Consider the following 18,460-nt stretch of genomic DNA (forward strand, 5'->3'; position numbering starts at 1 on the left):
CTGTAAATCTCAAGTGAGTCAATGCTGGTGCCAGATATCCACTTTAGAGCAGACAAGAAGTGAAAAGTCAATGATGTGCCAACTGACTGAGCTAAAGATGCTGAGGTAAACAAGCCATTTCAGGTGAGCTGTTCATTAGGGAGCCCAGGTGCAGCACAGCCTCCACCTTCCTGTCCTCCCTCGTCTGTCACGTGACAGCATGTACCCTCAGGGCAGAGTAGCCTGCTTAGTCAGGTGTGTCCCTTCACTTCTAGGTGTGGCTGGTGTTGGGGGTCACACTGCTTGTGAGAGAGAAGGCTTCCGCCCCATCTGTCTTATTTTAACCAGCCTTTTGACTTAATCAACCAACCACTCTAGACCCACCTGGGCCATGAAGGAAGAGGGCCCCCTTCGCCGCAGGTTCTCCTCGTGTGCTGGCGTTACAACCGTTGTGTTTCCGCCTCGAGCTGATGGCCGAAAACTTGTGCGCAACGCTTCTTTTGGAGGATACAACGAGCTTTCGCCTCCTGTGCCAGGTTTGTTTTCCACTTATTTTTTTCCCCTTCCAATTTGTAACTGAAATGCTACAAGATGCCTACTATTTCAGATTGTCAATTGAAAATTCTCATGCGTACACTTGTGTTCTAAAAATGCCAATGGAAGTGTGTGGTACGGAGATATTTTCTAGTTGTTTAGAGCTATCGTTTTTCTCCAACAATATTGAAAAAATAAGCATTTTCCCATGGCATGTAATCTGTTTTTATTTAAAATTCCACCTTAGAAGTTCTTCATGGTCTCGCTCACTAGCTTTCATTTCAAGAGGAGGTAATCATATTGTGAAAGTTTCTTGTGAGGAGATGTTTATACATCGTGATCCTTCTGTATGGAGAACATCTGAATGAAAACCATGAATATCAGATAAATAAATGATAAATCTGCGTGAGATGTCCTTATATTCAATCCATGTGAAAACTTTTGGAACTGTAAATGGATAAAAGAGTAGAACAAATTCCCTTTTTTTGGTTATAGCAAAATATTTTATAATCTGCTGGTTTCAAGTACATCTTCTGTTTGTTGTTGGCACTGTTCGAGCAAGCATGGGAGAAATGTGCCCGTTTAAATTTGAATGACATTAAACAAACCCTTAGCAACCCTCATAGTAACCACTGCAAAATATGGAAATGATTGTGCACTTAGTGCAGTATTGCGTCCGCCCGACTGCTTACTGTGGTCTTAAAAGTAGATATCCCCCACAGAGCTGCTATGCTGTCAATCTAAAATAACATTTTCATCCCCAAATCACTGTCTTGTTTGTGTGGCATAAGACAGCCTGTGCTCCTCACCTCACGTCTACCATCCATTGACCCCATCTTCCTTGATCTGTCAAGGTTAGAGATTTTTAATTCATGCTTACTAGGGTGTATTCATCAACGACAGACATGATGTTTTAGCTTGGGATTTTTGTCACAAGCTGGATACTAATAAACGTTGGTAGCATTTGTGGTCTGTTTGTAAATCTTTACAATGCACTTATTACCCAGTAATAATTTGACACTTTCTGAGGTGTGATGCAATCTTCTCAGACATGTTTGTTCTTTCGCTTTTATACAAATACTTTATGCAACCAAAATTATTGTTTTCATTTCCTCTCAATCTTGCACTATTGCATGACTCTTTTTATAGCACTTTGCCTTACAATGTTTACCTATTCAATGAACTTATAAAAAATCTTTATTAAAATAGTTTATTTCTCAAGATGAAAAATCAGTGATACAAATTATACAGCTTTCCTTTTTTCCAAATTCTCAACATGATTTCAAATACAGACTTGCATTAATGAAATACCTTGACATTTCTCTCCTTCAGATCTATTGTATAATTTATTTTAACACCATCATTTTCCAGTTTTGCGGTCTAAACCCTTGAATCATATTGCAGGTTCTTCAACCATTTATCTTTCTGTAATCAGTAACTCTTACTATCTCTTGCAATACCCTTCATCTAACTTTAATTTTCTGTGACTGCGCTTGCTTCCATAGCTACCCTGACACCTCTCTTCTGTTAACCCTCCGATAAGTATTCCTGCTGGGGGAATGTGAGGGAGGCACCAGGTGATTAAGGCCTTCATAGCCACCATATGTAGAGAAACCAAAAATCTGGCATCCTTAACCAACTTTATATTACATCCTCAATACAAGAGTGATAATTATCGGCCATCCAGTCCTACCAATTCCTTAATGTTATGGCTATGTAAACGTTCTTATGCCTGTAGGATGTGTCTCACTTAAGGATGAAGGACATAGCTGGTATTTAAATATAATTGTGAACCCTCTACCCCAGTGAGTGGATATACCAGAAGATAATAAGTGTTCATAATTGATTTAAGCTTCAAAATATTTTTATTTGTAGTCATTTCAAGTTATTCTGCTGATCCAGAGGGAACACACGTAAGTGCAGCCAACATGTGTTTCACCCCTTAGTGGCATGCAGGCCTGGGGCTTTCTCAGTAGTGCATAAATGAATAGTAAGGTCAGTGACCAAAGAAAAAGACAACATGCAAGTGAAAAAAAGGGGGGAGCAGCATGTCACCAATATATAGGAAGGGAAAGAGCAAAAGTCTCCATTAGTGTGAAGCAGCCAGTAGACAACAGTGCACCAGTTGTACTGTATTTGAGAGCCATGAAAGAACAAGGAAATACTAATACAAATAAGATGGGTGTCGTAACCAAGAGATGAACGGAAGTTATTCATATGCAGATGAAATATAACAATGTAATAAAATATAAAAGTGTCAGTTACACAGGGAAATGTTAAACGCTGTCAGCAACAACCCCCAGATGTGAGATACAAGGATACATATATAAGCAACCACGGTTCCAAGTGAAATAATGTATGTATTATCCATACAGCTTCAAAATCATGAGCGTAATCCAAGAGGAAGTCCGTGGAGCATCAAAAGGTCCATATGCGATAAATGCGGTGAGAAACAAATAAGGGAAGATGGCAAATGGTAATTTGTAAAGCACAAACAAAAGAAAATCGGCTTATTTGGTTGCTTGAGACGTGCATGCTTGGTTATGCTATGTAGTGCAAAACCCTTCTGGCTGGTATACCCAATATGGTGAGGCCAACTACAAGAAACCTCTGTGTCTACTAACAATATCATGAGTTAGTATGTAGAGGGAAAAAGGAGAAAGGTAAAAGGAGGACTTGCTTGTCCATAGGCTGTCAAAGGGTTTAGAACATCTTGAGGTGCTCCTTTATTAATATTAAAGTTATGCTATCCACATGGAACACCATGAACATGCATGTATTGTGATTAAAAGACGAGGAGTACTGTGGATATTGAGATCATGGACGTTTGCACGTATACATGGTCACAGCTGGGTCAAGTCCTTAAGTGTAAAAGGATGTAAGCTCGTCAATACACTATAGGTGAAGGTAGCGATAAGGATATCAGTGATACTCACTACCGGAAGCCCCGCACCCTGTATCAGGGCATGTTCTGCAGTCTCAAACTGTTGCGGAAGAGAGAGGGACAGTCCCATTAGAACAATTAGGTGGTCGAAAGGAGAGGGGAACATGTTATTGGATCACATTTATTTTGACTGCTTTGGCACATATATCCATATTGAGGCTTACCCCTTGTAGAGCCCTCTGTTAGTCACCTGGGTTGAAGATTTTTTTCAAAAACTGAAATATATATACATAGATACATGGTCACTGAAAAAACAAAGGTTAAAGTGATGTTATAGTTAGGCGTTAAAATAAGGTAAAAATGTTTAAAACACCAAAAACTAAACTTGCACCCCGTCATGCACTGCATATGACATCCTATACTACTTTACAAATGATGTTACATGATATAATTGCTGACATCAGTAGTGACATCTCAAATGACATAATTGTTGATATTTCTGATAAAAAAAAAGTACAATCTTGGTACACTAACCTACTGGGTTTGTGGACTTGAATTATTTCAACATGCTACACCTGTGGAACATTTTCTATTTACCTTACAGGGATTACCTTCCTAAAGACAACATGACCTGTGTTTTTAAGTTAAGAGGTTGGCGGGTATATATTTGCCACTGTAAAGACACCATCTCTCAGGCCCTATGGGACATTGCCACATAGTTCAGTCAGATACACTACTTTAGAGCCATGTGCACCACCTACTTTCTACATTGTTCACCCATCTGCAGTGCCTCAAAATCTTTAGTGAAATTCTGGAGATAAACATATCCAGCTTATCAAATTTGTCTACATCACTGTATTACAACTATTTACCATGGGCACGTGCCTAGATATGCATTGATGGTTAGTGTATTATCAATATCAAATTTAGCCTTTCTCACAAATTATTTTTAGAAAAGGCTTAAAGCACAACCTTCTACACCTCTGTAAACCACATCAATGTGCTCAGCCTTTACTTCGTTTGAAATGGAGTATTTCTTTCACCCCAAATTTTAATGATTTTGTGAATAGTTCACCATATAACTTATAAAATCTGCGAGTCTTGTAATGGCTGGCACAAATATTGTTCAGTTAATTACCAGCCCAATCAGGATTGACTAGTCCCCTTTAAAGTGGCCAGTCAGAGCTTATCTGGACACAACACTTCAAATATCTCAGTACCATGTTGTGCCAACCATTCAAAAGTAGAGTATTTCTCTCCTGCCTCCCCCCAACTCCCTCCCTCCTTTTGGAGCCTGTGTGTGTATATGTATGTATGTGTGTGTGTGTGTGTGTATATATATATATATATTCAATTTTTTTGCCCATTTGTAAAAAAAATTTTTTACACCTTTGTTAAACACCTCACAGTCTAAACGCGTCAGCAGTTTCAATAAATATTTGACATACCGTTTATCTCAAAATGCGAAAATTTATCTGCAGGGGTTTCGGGCATGTATTGATATTGCATGTTTAGCGGGTCTTTTTTTTTTTTCCTTTCAAGGCACAGAGACCATGTCGTCCCTGAGACTTGTAATGGCGACCATAAGTATTGTTCAGATTGTTGCCAGCCTAATCAGGATTGAGTAGTCCCATTTGAAGTGGCCTATCAGAGTTTATCTTGACACCAACTGTCCAGCTATACCTAACTTTTTAACCTCTTTATGGGCACCTCAATAAATGTGAATTTCTCAAACGTGAACAGCAGTTTTACACCAAATAACAAAAGCATGCTTTCTGAGTTTTGTCGGTTAATATTTGTTGGATTCCACTCAGTATTTTTTCTGCACCGCTTCCCATAATTTCCAAAGGGATTTAAAATGGGAAATCAGTATTTTGCAATCCTCATCCCCCTTTTCTTGGCTCCCACTTGACAGATGCGTAAAAATCATTCCTGGCAGGAGCGCAGGTGGATAAACTATGATAGTTTTGTGAAGATTTGTTAAATGGTGCCAAGTTATTAGCGAAAAAAAACCCTCTTCCTATTGAATCTCTGACCTGACTATAACTACACAGGGGCAACCGCCACTGTATAATGGTAAAATGGTGTATGAAATAGGCTACATACATGTAATATAAAAAGAAGAAATATACTTAGAAAAAACAAAATAATCCCCACACACATAAACAAGTACGTGTTTTCTTTGAGAGTGTCATAGTGAATACAAATACAATTCAGAAATAAAAAATGTTGAGAGAATATATGTTATAAAAAATATATTTTGATATAATAAACCACATAGAAGTATGATGTTCTTGGAAAAGATGTTTTGGAAAAGTGATCTTCGCAGCACGTTTTAGAGGAGGTTTTTTATAAAATTGAGTCTTTTACAATACAGGGAGTGCAGAATTATTAGGCAAATTAGTATTTTGACCACATCATCCTCTTTATGCATGTTGTCTTACTCCAAGCTGTATAGGCTCGAAAGCCCACTACCAATTAAGCATATTAGGTGATGTGCATCTCTGTAATGAGAAGGGGTGTGGTCTAATGACATCAACACCCTATATCAGGTGTGCATAATTATTAGGCAACTTCCTTTCCTTTGGCAAAATGGGTCAAAAGAAGGACTTGACAGGCTCAGAAAAGTCAAAAATAGTGAGATATCTTGCAGAGGGATGCAGCACTCTTAAAATTGCAAAGCTTCTGAAGCGTGATCATCGAACAATCAAGCGTTTCATTCAAAATAGTCAACAGGGTCGCAAGAAGCGTGTGGAAAAACCAAGGCGCAAAATAACTGCCCATGAACTGAGAAAAGTCAAGCGTGCAGCTGCCACGATGCCACTTGCCACCAGTTTGGCCATATTTCAGAGCTGCAACATCACTGGAGTGCCCAAAAGCACAAGGTGTGCAATACTCAGAGACATGGCCAAGGTAAGAAAGGCTGAAAGACGACCACCACTGAACAAGACACACAAGCTGAAACATCAAGACTGGGCCAAGAAATATCTCAAGACTGATTTTTCTAAGGTTTTATGGACTGATGAAATGAGAGTGAGTCTTGATGAGCCAGATGGATGGGCCCGTGGCTGGATTGGTAAAGGGCAGAGAGCTCCAGTCCGACTCAGACGCCAGCAAGGTGGAGGTGGAGTACTGGTTTGGGCTGGTATCATCAAAGATGAGCTTGTGGGGCCTTTTCGGGTTGAGGATGGAGTCAAGCTCAACTCCCAGTCCTATTGCCAGTTCCTGGAAGACACCTTCTTCAAGCAGTGGTACAGGAAGAAGTCTGCATCCTTCAAGAAAAACATGATTTTCATGCAGGACAATGCTCCATCACACGCGTCCAAGTACTCCACAGCGTGGCTGGCAAGAAAGGGTATAAAAGAAGGAAATCTAATGACATGGCCTCCTTGTTCACCTGATCTGAACCCCATTGAGAACCTGTGGTCCATCATCAAATGTGAGATTTACAAGGAGGGAAAACAGTACACCTCTCTGAACAGTGTCTGGGAGGCTGTGGTTGCTGCTGCACGCAATGTTGATGGTGAACAGATCAAAACACTGACAGAATCCATGGATGGCAGGCTTTTGAGTGTCTTTGCAAAGAAAGGTGGCTATATTGGTCACTGATTTGTTTTTGTTTTGTTTTTGAATGTCAGAAATGTATATTTGTGAATGTTGAGATGTTATATTGGTTTCACTGGTAATGATAAATAATTGAAATGGGTATATATTTTTTTTTGTTAAGTTGCCTAATAATTATGCACAGTGATAGTCACCTGCACACACAGATATCCCGCTAACATAGCTAAAACTAAAAACAAACTAAAAACTACTTCCAAAAATATTCAGTTTTGATATTAATGAGTTTTTTGGGTTCATTGAGAACATGGTTGTTGTTCAATAATAAAATTAATCCTCAAAAATACAACTTGCCTAATAATTCTGCACTCCCTGTAGTAGTACTGTGCACATGACTGGGAACTTCTATGTACACATCGTTTAAGAGTGATTAATAGTATATTCGACTAGTTTACTTGGGAGTGCCCTCTACGAAGTACAGTCTTGCCTAAATACCAGACTTTTGCCCATATATCACACTCCTGTGTAAAGCAAGGATGCCAGATTTGTTGCCTTCCGTATAATTATATAACAATTGATATAGAGTAGGAACAGTTTAAAATCTACTAATATAAAGCTTTAAGGCAAACGCTTACTAAAAAATGCATTAGTAGAATGTATAAAACGATTACTGTGAATAAACTACTGGCTCTAGTATAACAGTAAGATTTAAATAGATGAATACTTCCCTGGCTGTTTGCAAAATGTCTTTGAACTAAAAATAGGATTTTCCACTGCCAAAAACCACGAAGCACCGAAAGTCAAACATTCATGAAACTACAATGCGCCAATGGAATAAAGGGCTATTCAGCAGCAAAATGTACATAGTGGAGAACAGAACATTCTCAAACATTTGTACCTATTAGATAACAAGCTCTGCAGCAGGGCACTGAAACTCGGAGAAGTTTTACATTGTTCAGATGAGGATTCGGTGACCGCGCGTGGTGTTGAGTTTGAGATAAAAGGACATTAATTTCTCAAACTAAGTGAGTTTTGCACTAGTAATGCAGTAAAATGCAGTTTCTAGTTGAATCAGATGAGGAGCAAGCATTGACAAACCGATGCCTTTTGCCCTTGTGGCCCCTCTGGCTTTGTCAATGCTGTTTGGCAATGCTATGCAACATTGGAGAACAAAAAAAACAAGAAAAAAAATGAAAGCACAAGCATAGTGCATACATGTCATTTAAATGGTGCATGCATGCATGATGACATGCAGGCACATGAGTCACTATTCTTGCACAGTTCTACTAAATAGATGGGTGCGATTTTCTGGATGTTAAAAAAAAAAAAAAACTATTCCCAATCCTGGGTGGTAGGTGGCACTTGCAGGGGTAAAAAAAAAATATTACTTATGTGAAAGTGTTTTTTTTTATAAGCAGTACAACTGACAGCTACTGGGCCATATTTTTTGTTTTAATGACCTCGAGGGATATGGAAGTAATAAAGGAGTGGGTGTGAGTGAAGCAAAAGAAACTGGACGGCGAGCAATGGTTGTCAGAATGAAAGAATAATTCAAACGATAAAAAAACACCAAGGAGAAGGACGCAAGGGACATGGTAGGGGTGGAATAATTGGGACTGCACGCTGTGTTAAAGTTGAACAAAAAGCAGTGCATGAGGGAGAGGACAAGTGGAGAGAGATGGCAGCAATACAGATTGCACGGGGTGCAGGAATTTTGGGGTGGGGAGGAAGCAGCACATTGAGGGAGAGATCCTGAAAGCACATGCACGCTCATGGTGTGCTTAACCAAAAAGAAAAAAGTAGCACCCTAAACTTAAGCAGTGGAAAAATACAAGTCATTCAGTCAAAGGATGGTAAAGAGGCTATCCTCTAGGAGCGGGACAAACACAAGAAGAGGAAGGAAAGCCATCAAATAGGAAGCAAGTGAGTGACAACAAAGCCATCCAATAGTGGGCAGTAGGTGGGTCAACTTTGCACACCATCAAAAAGAGAAATGAAGGCATTTTCAGGAGCTGGAGATGGAAAACATGTAGGGTTTACTGCATCTTGGATCATTGTCAAATCAGTCTTGGTATGTGCTAATAGGAGAACTCATTTCTCTCAAAAGAGATGGGGATCCCATGTAGAACATGCAGACATTGTGGAAGTGGCAGAGTGCAAACTCCCCATGTTGAGTGTGAGTTTCAGGTGCATTTGTCCACTTCTCAGCTAACAGATGTAATAGGTTTGTCCTGCTGTCTGAATGAAGCCGAACTGTGTCCAGGACATGCGTGAGAATGTTGTGAGCATTGAGTTCCCCGGTTCATTGTCAACTTCAGTTGTAATCTGCGGTTGGGCTGGGTTTGAAATAGAGCTGGATAACCCCCTTACTGTATTGAGATTACAGGAGTTGTCATTAAATTAAACAATGCTTAGTGCGCCTGCGCTTGCTTAAAGTATAGCCTAGCTCAGTGGTTCCCAACCTATAGTTCAGTGACTCTTGGGGTTCACAAAGCCTCCTTAGGAAGTCTGTGACTGCCTAGAAAATTAACTATTATTAACAGATTAATAAAGTGTATATAAATAAAGTAGCTAAATGTGTAATTGAACATTTTAAAAAGTACTGTCAATGTCAGGGAATTTTAAATTGGAGGCTAAAAATTAAATTAGATTAATTTGTGGGAGAATTGGAGGTGCAGCAAACCTAATTTAGTATGTGTGGCTTCAATTGATTTTAGAAAAGCGCAAACATTCCTATTAAAATGTTATTTTTTTATTTTATTTGTTTGCAGATTAAATAAAATGTTCTATCTTTTGTGTAGGTGTTTGATGGAATGTTTCTCTAATTTCTGTGTATTGTTTTGCGGTTCAAGTTATGTTTAGGCCTGGCTTCCAGTAATGACTCAGTGGGGGTTCCATTAATGATTCGGTGGTGGTCCCCGGGTTCCAGTAATGGCTCAAAATGTTTGGAGCCACTGGACTAGCCTGCATCAGCTGAAGCAGGAATGCCAGGATTCCCTGGCTGATGATGGGATAGCGTCAGGTGTTGTAGGAGACAGATACTGCTTGCTTTCAGGTCCGAGGGATTGAGCATGCACGCTAATGAAGGCCTCCATCCACAGATAGTGGGTATACTAACTAAGCTCGGGCAATTGAGCGCTGTGAATCGATTATTCCGGATGCAAATAAAACGTTTATGTCACTTGCTCGCCTTCCTCATCTCGTCAACTCACAGCAGAATAGTTTTTTTCTTTTCATCTTCCAGGTCTTGCATTGCTATCTCCAGGTACTGTGGTTCTGCAGTCATGTTCTCTGTCTGGGTAGCTAGCGTTTGCTAATTAGCATTTTCACTTGCAAACCAGAGTTTAGCATCTCTACCGAAAGCATTTTGCCCGTTCGTGACGTTTCCTTTTAGCAGTCCTGTTTCCTTTTAGTCATTTTATGTTTTTATGCGTAGCGCTTTTAGTATAAATTTGCAGTGTACATTACTTGTAAATGCTTTCTAGTATGGAAATAAGGCAAACCACACGCACTGTTGTCTGATGGCGATTACACCCCTTCAGAGGGGGTCCGTTGTGTTTCTTAATCTTAATTACTTGCCACCCGCGTCCTCATTTGCATCCCCAACTCTGTTTTCCCTTGAAAAGCATTTCAGTCTTTGAATGACGTGGAATTTTGCCAGTGGAGAACATTGGGTGAGTACTACTTTTCTTCATGCACACGCAGATAATAGAATGGATTTGCAAAATGTCTAGGTGCACTGATAGTTCATGGTTCCACTGATTAAAAGTAATGTGTAGTATCACCCAATAAGAGGTGTTTGGTTGTTTTTTTATTTTTTAGTTGTCCTTGTGGGTAATCCTAGGCTGTTTACCTGTCAATTATGTTTACAGCTTCTAGACACGTAGGCTTGTAATTGTATAGCTAACGTCGTCTTTCTCACTGCATAACTCAGTACTGGATGGAGCTTACAAATGCAGTAGCTGACGTATGCTTACGTCTTGTAGGACTACGAAATGGTTCCGGGTCAATGTCCGATATTTTCCTGCTATTTATCGTTACATTTTGCTGCCTTTCAGGCTTTCGATTTTTCTCATCTCTTAATTTCTCCTCCCTGGCTTGTGACCAGACTTTAGTGTGCCTTGTGCCGCTTGCAACTCTGACACTTCGCAAGCCTGGTTAAAGCAAGGGTCTAAATCAAGGAGGGAAGTCCGATCATTCTCCAGCCCTGTTCCGGCCTCTGACGCTGCTGGTCTACAGCCTGGGAGAGAGACCGACACGAAAACTAGGAGGAGACAAGCAAAAGTTGACAGTCATGACATTGTATGACTATCTATACTGCTGTGAACTCCCCACAGGCCTCCCTTAAGAGAGCTGGAGCAGAGCTGACTATAGCACGGCTGGTCCAATTGTGAACAGGGAGTGTCTGATGCTGATCTTCACGTTATAAATGTACTGCCCTTAGTCTTGGAAGTGCGTTTTCTCCTCATAAAACCGTGAAGGCGTTGTATGTATGTATATCTGTGTGTGTGTGTGTGTGTGTGTGTATATATATATATATATATGTGTGTGTGTATGTATGAGTGAATATATATAATATTGTGGGCATTACTGCTTGATTGAATTGAGTGCATGGATGTTTATAAGCGTGCACGCACGCGTGTGTGTGTGTGTGTGTGTGTGAGAGAGAGACCCAACCTTGCCATATTTTGGGCATTCCTGGTGACATTCTGGCAGTCCCTTGCATAATAAAGGCCCATCCTTCCAGCACTGCATATATCCCTAGAGTAATAGTGTATATACATGAGATACTGTTGATATTCTTGCCAGAATTGTGCCATCTGTTGCATAATCTTGGCCCCTGGTTATTTTAAACTTGTGCAAATTACCTTTCGATTGTTCTGGATATAGAGGTGGTAAAAATCCTTTCAGTATGATGAGCATTGCTAGTATTGTGTGACTGTCATAAAAATTACACTTCATTGGTGAAAGATGCACAACAATAAGCTGATTTAGTGGACCAAATATATTTGCTAACAATGAACATGTGTTATTTTGTCACGAATAAGGTGTGTTATTTGCTCATCAAAAATGCAAGCTTCAGATTTGTGGAGTTGAGCTGATGTGTGCAACATTGTCATGGTGAATGTCAGCATTTTCAGAAAGTGGCAAACAGACAACATGATTTTATTTATGAAAAATCTTTAAAGCTTATTTCTTATCAATAATTTTTGCTGCGTTCACGAAATCTATTGATGATTGTGGTGCGTTGGTACTGGAGGGCACATACTATTATGTATGTTATTTCATGACTTGTGTGGTGGCCTTTCATCGCATCTAGTGATAAAGCTTGTGTGCTACAGCTTAACCTGTCTGAGGGATTAGCACCCAAGACTGTTGTAACCGATCTACCGAATGACCCAGTAACAGAAGCATTGCTGCATGGGCCTGAAAGATGTATATAGCTCTGCTGGCTATTCAGATGGGTGAAAGTTAAACAAATAAACACAAGACTTGGTGGGATGTAGTGTTACACCTCATTTCGTAGTGAGGTCTTTTCTCCTCTTCGCATTACGAGAAAGCCTTTTGTTCCCCTAGAGATACTTGGGGAACCGCCTGTTTCTTTCCCTGTCCGTGTTGCTTACTACCTTCTTCCTCTTGCTAGTGCACTGGAAGGAGCTCGTTTGCATTCCAGTGTTGGTAAAGGCACTCTCACATAAGTTGTGCCTGTGGATGGTGTAAAACACTAGTTGCAACCTTTATCTCCGTCTACTGGTTAAACCAGGCCCGGAACACTCTGACTCTCTGATAATGTTGCATAATTACCAAGAGCTTGAATCACAGAATGTTCAAATGTAAGAGGATGTCTGGCTGGGTTTGGATTGAAACCCATTGTAACATTAACTGAAGTAGATGACTCTTGAGATCTTGATTTACTTTTAAAAAAATGCTCTTATTTGTGATTACATGCCGGTTACTCCTTACTGGTCCCTTGAGTCACTGTTCTGTTGGTGAATTTTCTTTGGATCCAAACATCTGCCCGTTGAACCTGGAGTTTGTTTTATTGCTTAAACATGACTGCACTAAACCATCGCATTTTTCTAGTGTTTTCTGATATCACTCTATTTAGATGGAGGAATGAAAAGAAAACGTCTTTTAAAGAAAAAAACAATGCAATAGTGTTTTGCATTCAAGCAACTGGTTCAAGAACTCTAATTCTCTTTGTTGTCTTGTTCTATTTAGTATCTCCTCTCTATGGCAGTAAGGATGGACTTCAATTGCTCCATTTGTGTTCACTATCTGTCCCTACAATTTAACTGTGCAGCTTTCAAGGTCTCATTGAGAAAAACAGGCGTTTTCATTCTCAGTATAATGTTCCTGCCTCTTCAGTCCAACATGTATAGAGCTTTTTCTGAGGGCAACGATTCATCTCTCCTGTAATGTATTTATCCTTTCTCTTTCTGTTGGTTTTTACTTGCGGTTTGTATTGACCTTTGTTTACTTCCTCAGTCTCAAAGCAGTGGCTGCTCAAGTTCCTTTGTGTTTTTCCCCTGCAAATACATTTTGTATTGTGTCCTATGCAGTTGCGGCTCGTGTGTTATAAAGCAGGCGGGGCGGCGCGTATGGTCTTGGGGGGAATTAATAAAAATGTTTAAAAAAAAACCCCAAAAAACAATTACCTTCCCATGCGCCCCGCCGCCATGACACTGCTCTTCTCCTGTAGGATCCAGGCACAGGCTCCCAGCCTGCCCTGTGCCAATCCTGGCGCAGCTCAGTGCAGCGTCAGGATTGGCTGGGAGTGCCCAGCCAGGGCGCTCCCAGGCAGACTGGGAACCTGTGCAGGCTCTCTGGCTGGTGACAGCCTAATGTGCATGTGTGTTTGGCCGGGCATTGACGGCCAGCCAAACACACATGTGCTCTTAGGGGAGTGCACAGTGCACACCACTTGTTCAGGTTACCCCATAAGGCCCCGTCTCTTTCACAAGGAAAGGATAATAAGCCCTTGGGAAAGGGTTTGCAGTGGTTGCGGGGGGGCAAGGGGCGCTGCGGAGGAGCTGCCTCTGGTCCTATGCCTTAGTATACTCTGGTTTCCTTCTCTCCCCCCCCCCCCCAACTCCATTTGTAACCATCTGCTCTGATGCTCAGACAGTTTGGAGATTTCGTTTCATACAGTCAATCTAGGGCTATTTGCACTTTTCCTGTTCATCACTAATTTGTGCTTTACTGTTACCAGCGCTAGGTTCACCTGTTTACTGGTGACCTTGACTCCTTGGTTATGTGATGAGGCCAAGGAGGTGTGTGGTAGAGGTGCGCTTTAAGTGTCTGGATGCTATTCAGTTAAGTCTTTAAAAAAAAGTTCCCAGTAATATGTCAGCCCACTATAGTCCCAAAACAAGGGTAAGTAAACTGCATCTTCCATTCTGCAACTAGGACAGATGGTCCAGATACCTTCAAAGTACAAAATATCTGTTTATCCATTTGGTTGTGAGGTACACTCGGGGTATGCAATTAAAATGTGCCCGTTTAAATCTAGTGTTTCTGGACATGCTTGGTGCTTTTGATAGTATTCATGCCCAGTCTTTGTCCCTTAAATGTTTGCCTATATCCGCCTCCCATTTAACCTTCAGTTTTTTCTGATCACTCTTGATCTGGTCTAAAAAGTCTTGGTGTACAGTAAGGTTTTACCTTGAAACACCCATTTACTGGGCATAGCATTCTAGTTCCTTGTGTATTGGTGGTTCGTTTCTCCTACCTTGTCATTCTCTCCAAGTGCTGACCTACTCCTTACAGGAGGGCCTTCGGTTATCTCATAATACCAGGTTAGGTCTGGAAAATAACTGTGTCGCCTTCCCCTCATAAAACTCTTGTTGCACCTATACCATTCTGTACCCATCTCTGCAAACGTCTCCAATATCCCACATGGTGTAGGGCTCACAAGTCCTTTATTGACAATACAGGGGTCTAGGGTACCTGCATTTCCATTCTTTGTAAACTACCAGTCTATCAATGCCTGAATGTCACTAGCTAACTTGGCAATTCCTTTGTCTTCTTCCTGGGTTTCACAGAATCAAATCTAGTGATGTAGGTTTTTTTGCAAAATGACTGAATTTAAAACATGATTATCGCTTCAGTGCCTTTTGGAGGATGTTATCGCATTGCTGGTTGAGGTGTGCTAAATAAACACTACTTCATGTCACAAGAAGTTTGTTTTGATACCTTGTTCGTAAGGAGTTAAACAGATTGGATTGCGTACATTGAGTGTGTGCCAAATAAGACAGAGTTAGAGAAGGGAAGATAAAGGGGCAGAACTGAAGACCCGAGAGGGAAACTGGAACAGTGACAAGGCAAAAGTGAAACAAGCATGATGGGGGGGAAGGGATTATTCCTGGTAGCAGTTCACCTAGCAGTACATTTACGTAAAAGTCTAGTGCTTATGACTAGTAAGGGCATACAGAAAATGTAGTATCCTTTCCCATGTTGTGCTTTTCAGCTGTCTTCTCCTGTCCCAGATTCAGATATTGCTGCATCTGCTAGGCATCTATGGGGTAATCTGTGTTTCTCTAGACAGTGTGTAAAACACTTGACTCTTGGGAAAGAGAATGTAAGATTTATGTGCTGTTTGAGTAGAACTACGGCAGATCTGTTACCTAACAAGTTCATGGTGATGGCCTGGCTTCATGCAGCAGAAGGCAGCTACAGTGCAGACTGACAGACCTCTGCACCATCCCCGTCCTCTTAGCTCTCAGTTTATGCAACAAGGTGGGGCCTAAAAGGAAATTGTGATGCGATGCACCCAATTGTATATTGTAGGCCAGTGTTTACCTTTGCATAAAAAAACGACAAGCCCAATCTTTCCAAGAGATTTTCTTAATGCTTTTGACAGATAAGTTAAGAAATTGTAATGTTATTTTTCATGTCACTGAAAAAGAGTAGTGGGATGCACATTAAATAGAGAATGAAGGGACTTACAGTACACAAAAGGCAATCATACATTAAAAATGATATCAGAGCTAGGATTGTGTGATAGCTGGAGAATGAAGGTGTGGAAAAAGAGAGATTATATCTTTCAGAATAAAAATTACTGACAGTCTTCCAGAATTTAATACTTTTTAGTTGATCAACTGCTCCTAGAGGTAGTCTGTAAGTGCACCTGTCTAATCAGTTAGCTATATTGTTAGAACTAAAATCTATTCATAAGCCAAGGTTGAAAAGATGGACCCTAGATCATAGACTGCTTCTAGCGAAAGAGGTAGTGGAGACTATAAGAGCAGGTATTGTAGAGATTTTTACATTTAACCAAAGATCAACACTTTTGAAGCTGTCTTAGAATTCCTGTATTATAAGTGGAGGATTAAATAGTAATGGGTGGTTTGGAAACAGAGTATATAGCAAAGAGTGTGGGCAATTGGAGGAGGGTATGAAAAAACTATAATAACAGTTGATGGTCCAGAATATTACAAATTACAAGAAGAAAGTGTTACCTGCTGATCTTCAGGAGGCAAAAAAGCTTGCAAGATTAATGGAAGAGAGAATAAGGAAGATGTGGGAATTGAGAATAAGAAAGATCTGGAAAGCTGGTAAATTGGGCATTTTCAATAAGGAGAGACTGTGGCAATTTATCAGCAAGGAAGACAAAAACAGATTTAACAATACATTTTATAAGGGAAATAACGAAAATCAGGGCTCTGGCGAGATAGTACCCAACAGCAAAGATGTGGAGGTTACACCTGTCTTAACCAGATTAGGTGGGATATTTTTAATAATGGATTAGAGCTGCCTACTTCTTGGAAGGAAACAATAATTTCTCTAGTTCTCAAGCCAGATAAGAATCTGCCAAGCAATGAGTAATATAGACCACTCTCCTTGTTGAATAATAACTATACATCTTTGCTAATATATTAGCTAAGAGGCTAAATAAGGTAGTAAATTGTTTAATACACAAGAATCAAAAGGGATTTTTGACTGAGAGATACCTCCATGAACTAACCCATTGATTGATTGGTGCGATCAGTATAGCTTCTACGTTTAATCTTCCGTTAGCATCACTAACACTGAATGCTACTAAAGCATTTGATCAGGTGAACTTGAAATATTTGAGTACAGTGTTGCATCAAATAACTTGAAGCAGAATGTTTATAGGACAATCCAGAAAATATTTAAGGATCCAACTGTTTAAATTCTACTGAATGGTTGTTTAACATTGGAGTTAAGAATTACGAGAGAAACAATGGAAGGCTGTCCACTTGCCCCGTTTAATCTCTAATTAGAACTTCCAGCTAGCAAATTAAGGAAGGAGTGAGTAAACAACCCATTTATGTATGAAAGTTGAGAGAAAAAGGTGGCTGTTTACGCAGATGATATTATGACATACACAACTGACTTAGAAATGATGTAAGTGATGCAAGACTTTGGGAGCAGATCAAGTTATTCCGTAAATTCTGAAAAAACAAAGATTATGATGTGGGGCTGTTGCAGTGAGAATAAGCAAATCGGAAAGGAGATGAGATCTTGGGGTTAGGATTACACAAAACCTAGTCAAAAAGGCAAAAGGGAATTTTAAAATAGCTTTAATAGTGTTTGATAGGTTGCTAAAGAGCAGGGCACATTTGTCACTAACTCTTCTAGACAGAACAAACTTGATAACTATGCCTGTCTTGCTAATGCTCACCTTTCTCTTAAGATTTGCCCCCCTAACCTTTAAAAAGTATAGGATAAGTCAACTCCAGCGGAAAATTACCATCTTTATTTGGGCCTCAAAGTGTCCTGGAATAACGTGGAATAAAACATGCAGGAAGAGGGGTAGGGTAGGTTCATCTCTACATGAACTTCAATATTATGCATGGGCTTTTCACCTAACAAATTTAGAATTGTGTTTGATACATTGGATTATTCTGAAAGTGGATAATTGTTTTCAGCATTGTTGAAAGATAATAACTTGGGGAATCCACATTTTCAACATAGGTTCAGTAAAAGGTTCTTCTAAAAATGTAAGACTGAAAAGTATTGCGAGAATCTGCCTCATTATTTGCTCAGATAAGGTAAGCTATAGACCTTCACTATTGTGGAGATTAAATTTCTATCTAGGATTTGCCAGGCACTACAGAGCGCATATGGAAGATAAACTGGCTAGCCCCATGAAAATAGCAGAAATATAGATGAGAACAGCTGGTGCAACAGGAGAAGCTTTGACTTTGGGATGTTCTGGACAAGGCTAATGGTGGAAAACTTGCAGGGTATAAATGCTATCAACTGAGAAGTTTGTTTCAAGCAACGTATGGCATATGATCCACCTTGAATGCCTTAGAAGAACAATTATCTAAAACAGTCCCAAGAAAAAAAGAAGTTGCTACTCTGTATTGGTTTATACTGAACTCTGTGGATTGTCATTTCTAATTTCTGGGGGAGTTAAGGGGAGGAGACTTGCCCATGACAGTTACAAGAAAAATGGCAAGTTTCACTTCATGGTAAAGTCTGACCTGCTTTTTAGGTCAAGCTTGGGCAACGCGCACGCGCAGTCTCTTG

General features: G+C 40.1%; 1 protein-coding gene across 3 annotated transcripts in view; it reads left to right on the plus strand.

Annotated features, from left to right (window-relative positions):
* OSBPL8 (oxysterol binding protein like 8) overlaps positions 1-18,460 on the plus strand; it is a 943,374-nt gene that overhangs the window by 560,547 nt on the left and 364,367 nt on the right. For 2 of the 3 annotated variants that reach the window (XM_069229571.1, XM_069229572.1), the window contains exon 2: positions 358-515. The exons of the other annotated variant lie outside the window; for it this stretch is intronic. In XM_069229571.1, the coding sequence (XP_069085672.1) occupies positions 371-515 (145 nt within the window). In that variant the 5' untranslated portion in view covers positions 358-370. The remainder of the gene's footprint in view (positions 1-357; positions 516-18,460) is intronic. 3 annotated transcript variants of the gene reach the window in all.

This window comes from Pleurodeles waltl, chromosome 4_1 (genome assembly GCF_031143425.1).
Source record: "Pleurodeles waltl isolate 20211129_DDA chromosome 4_1, aPleWal1.hap1.20221129, whole genome shotgun sequence".
Taxonomy (NCBI): Eukaryota; Metazoa; Chordata; class Amphibia; order Caudata; family Salamandridae; genus Pleurodeles; species Pleurodeles waltl.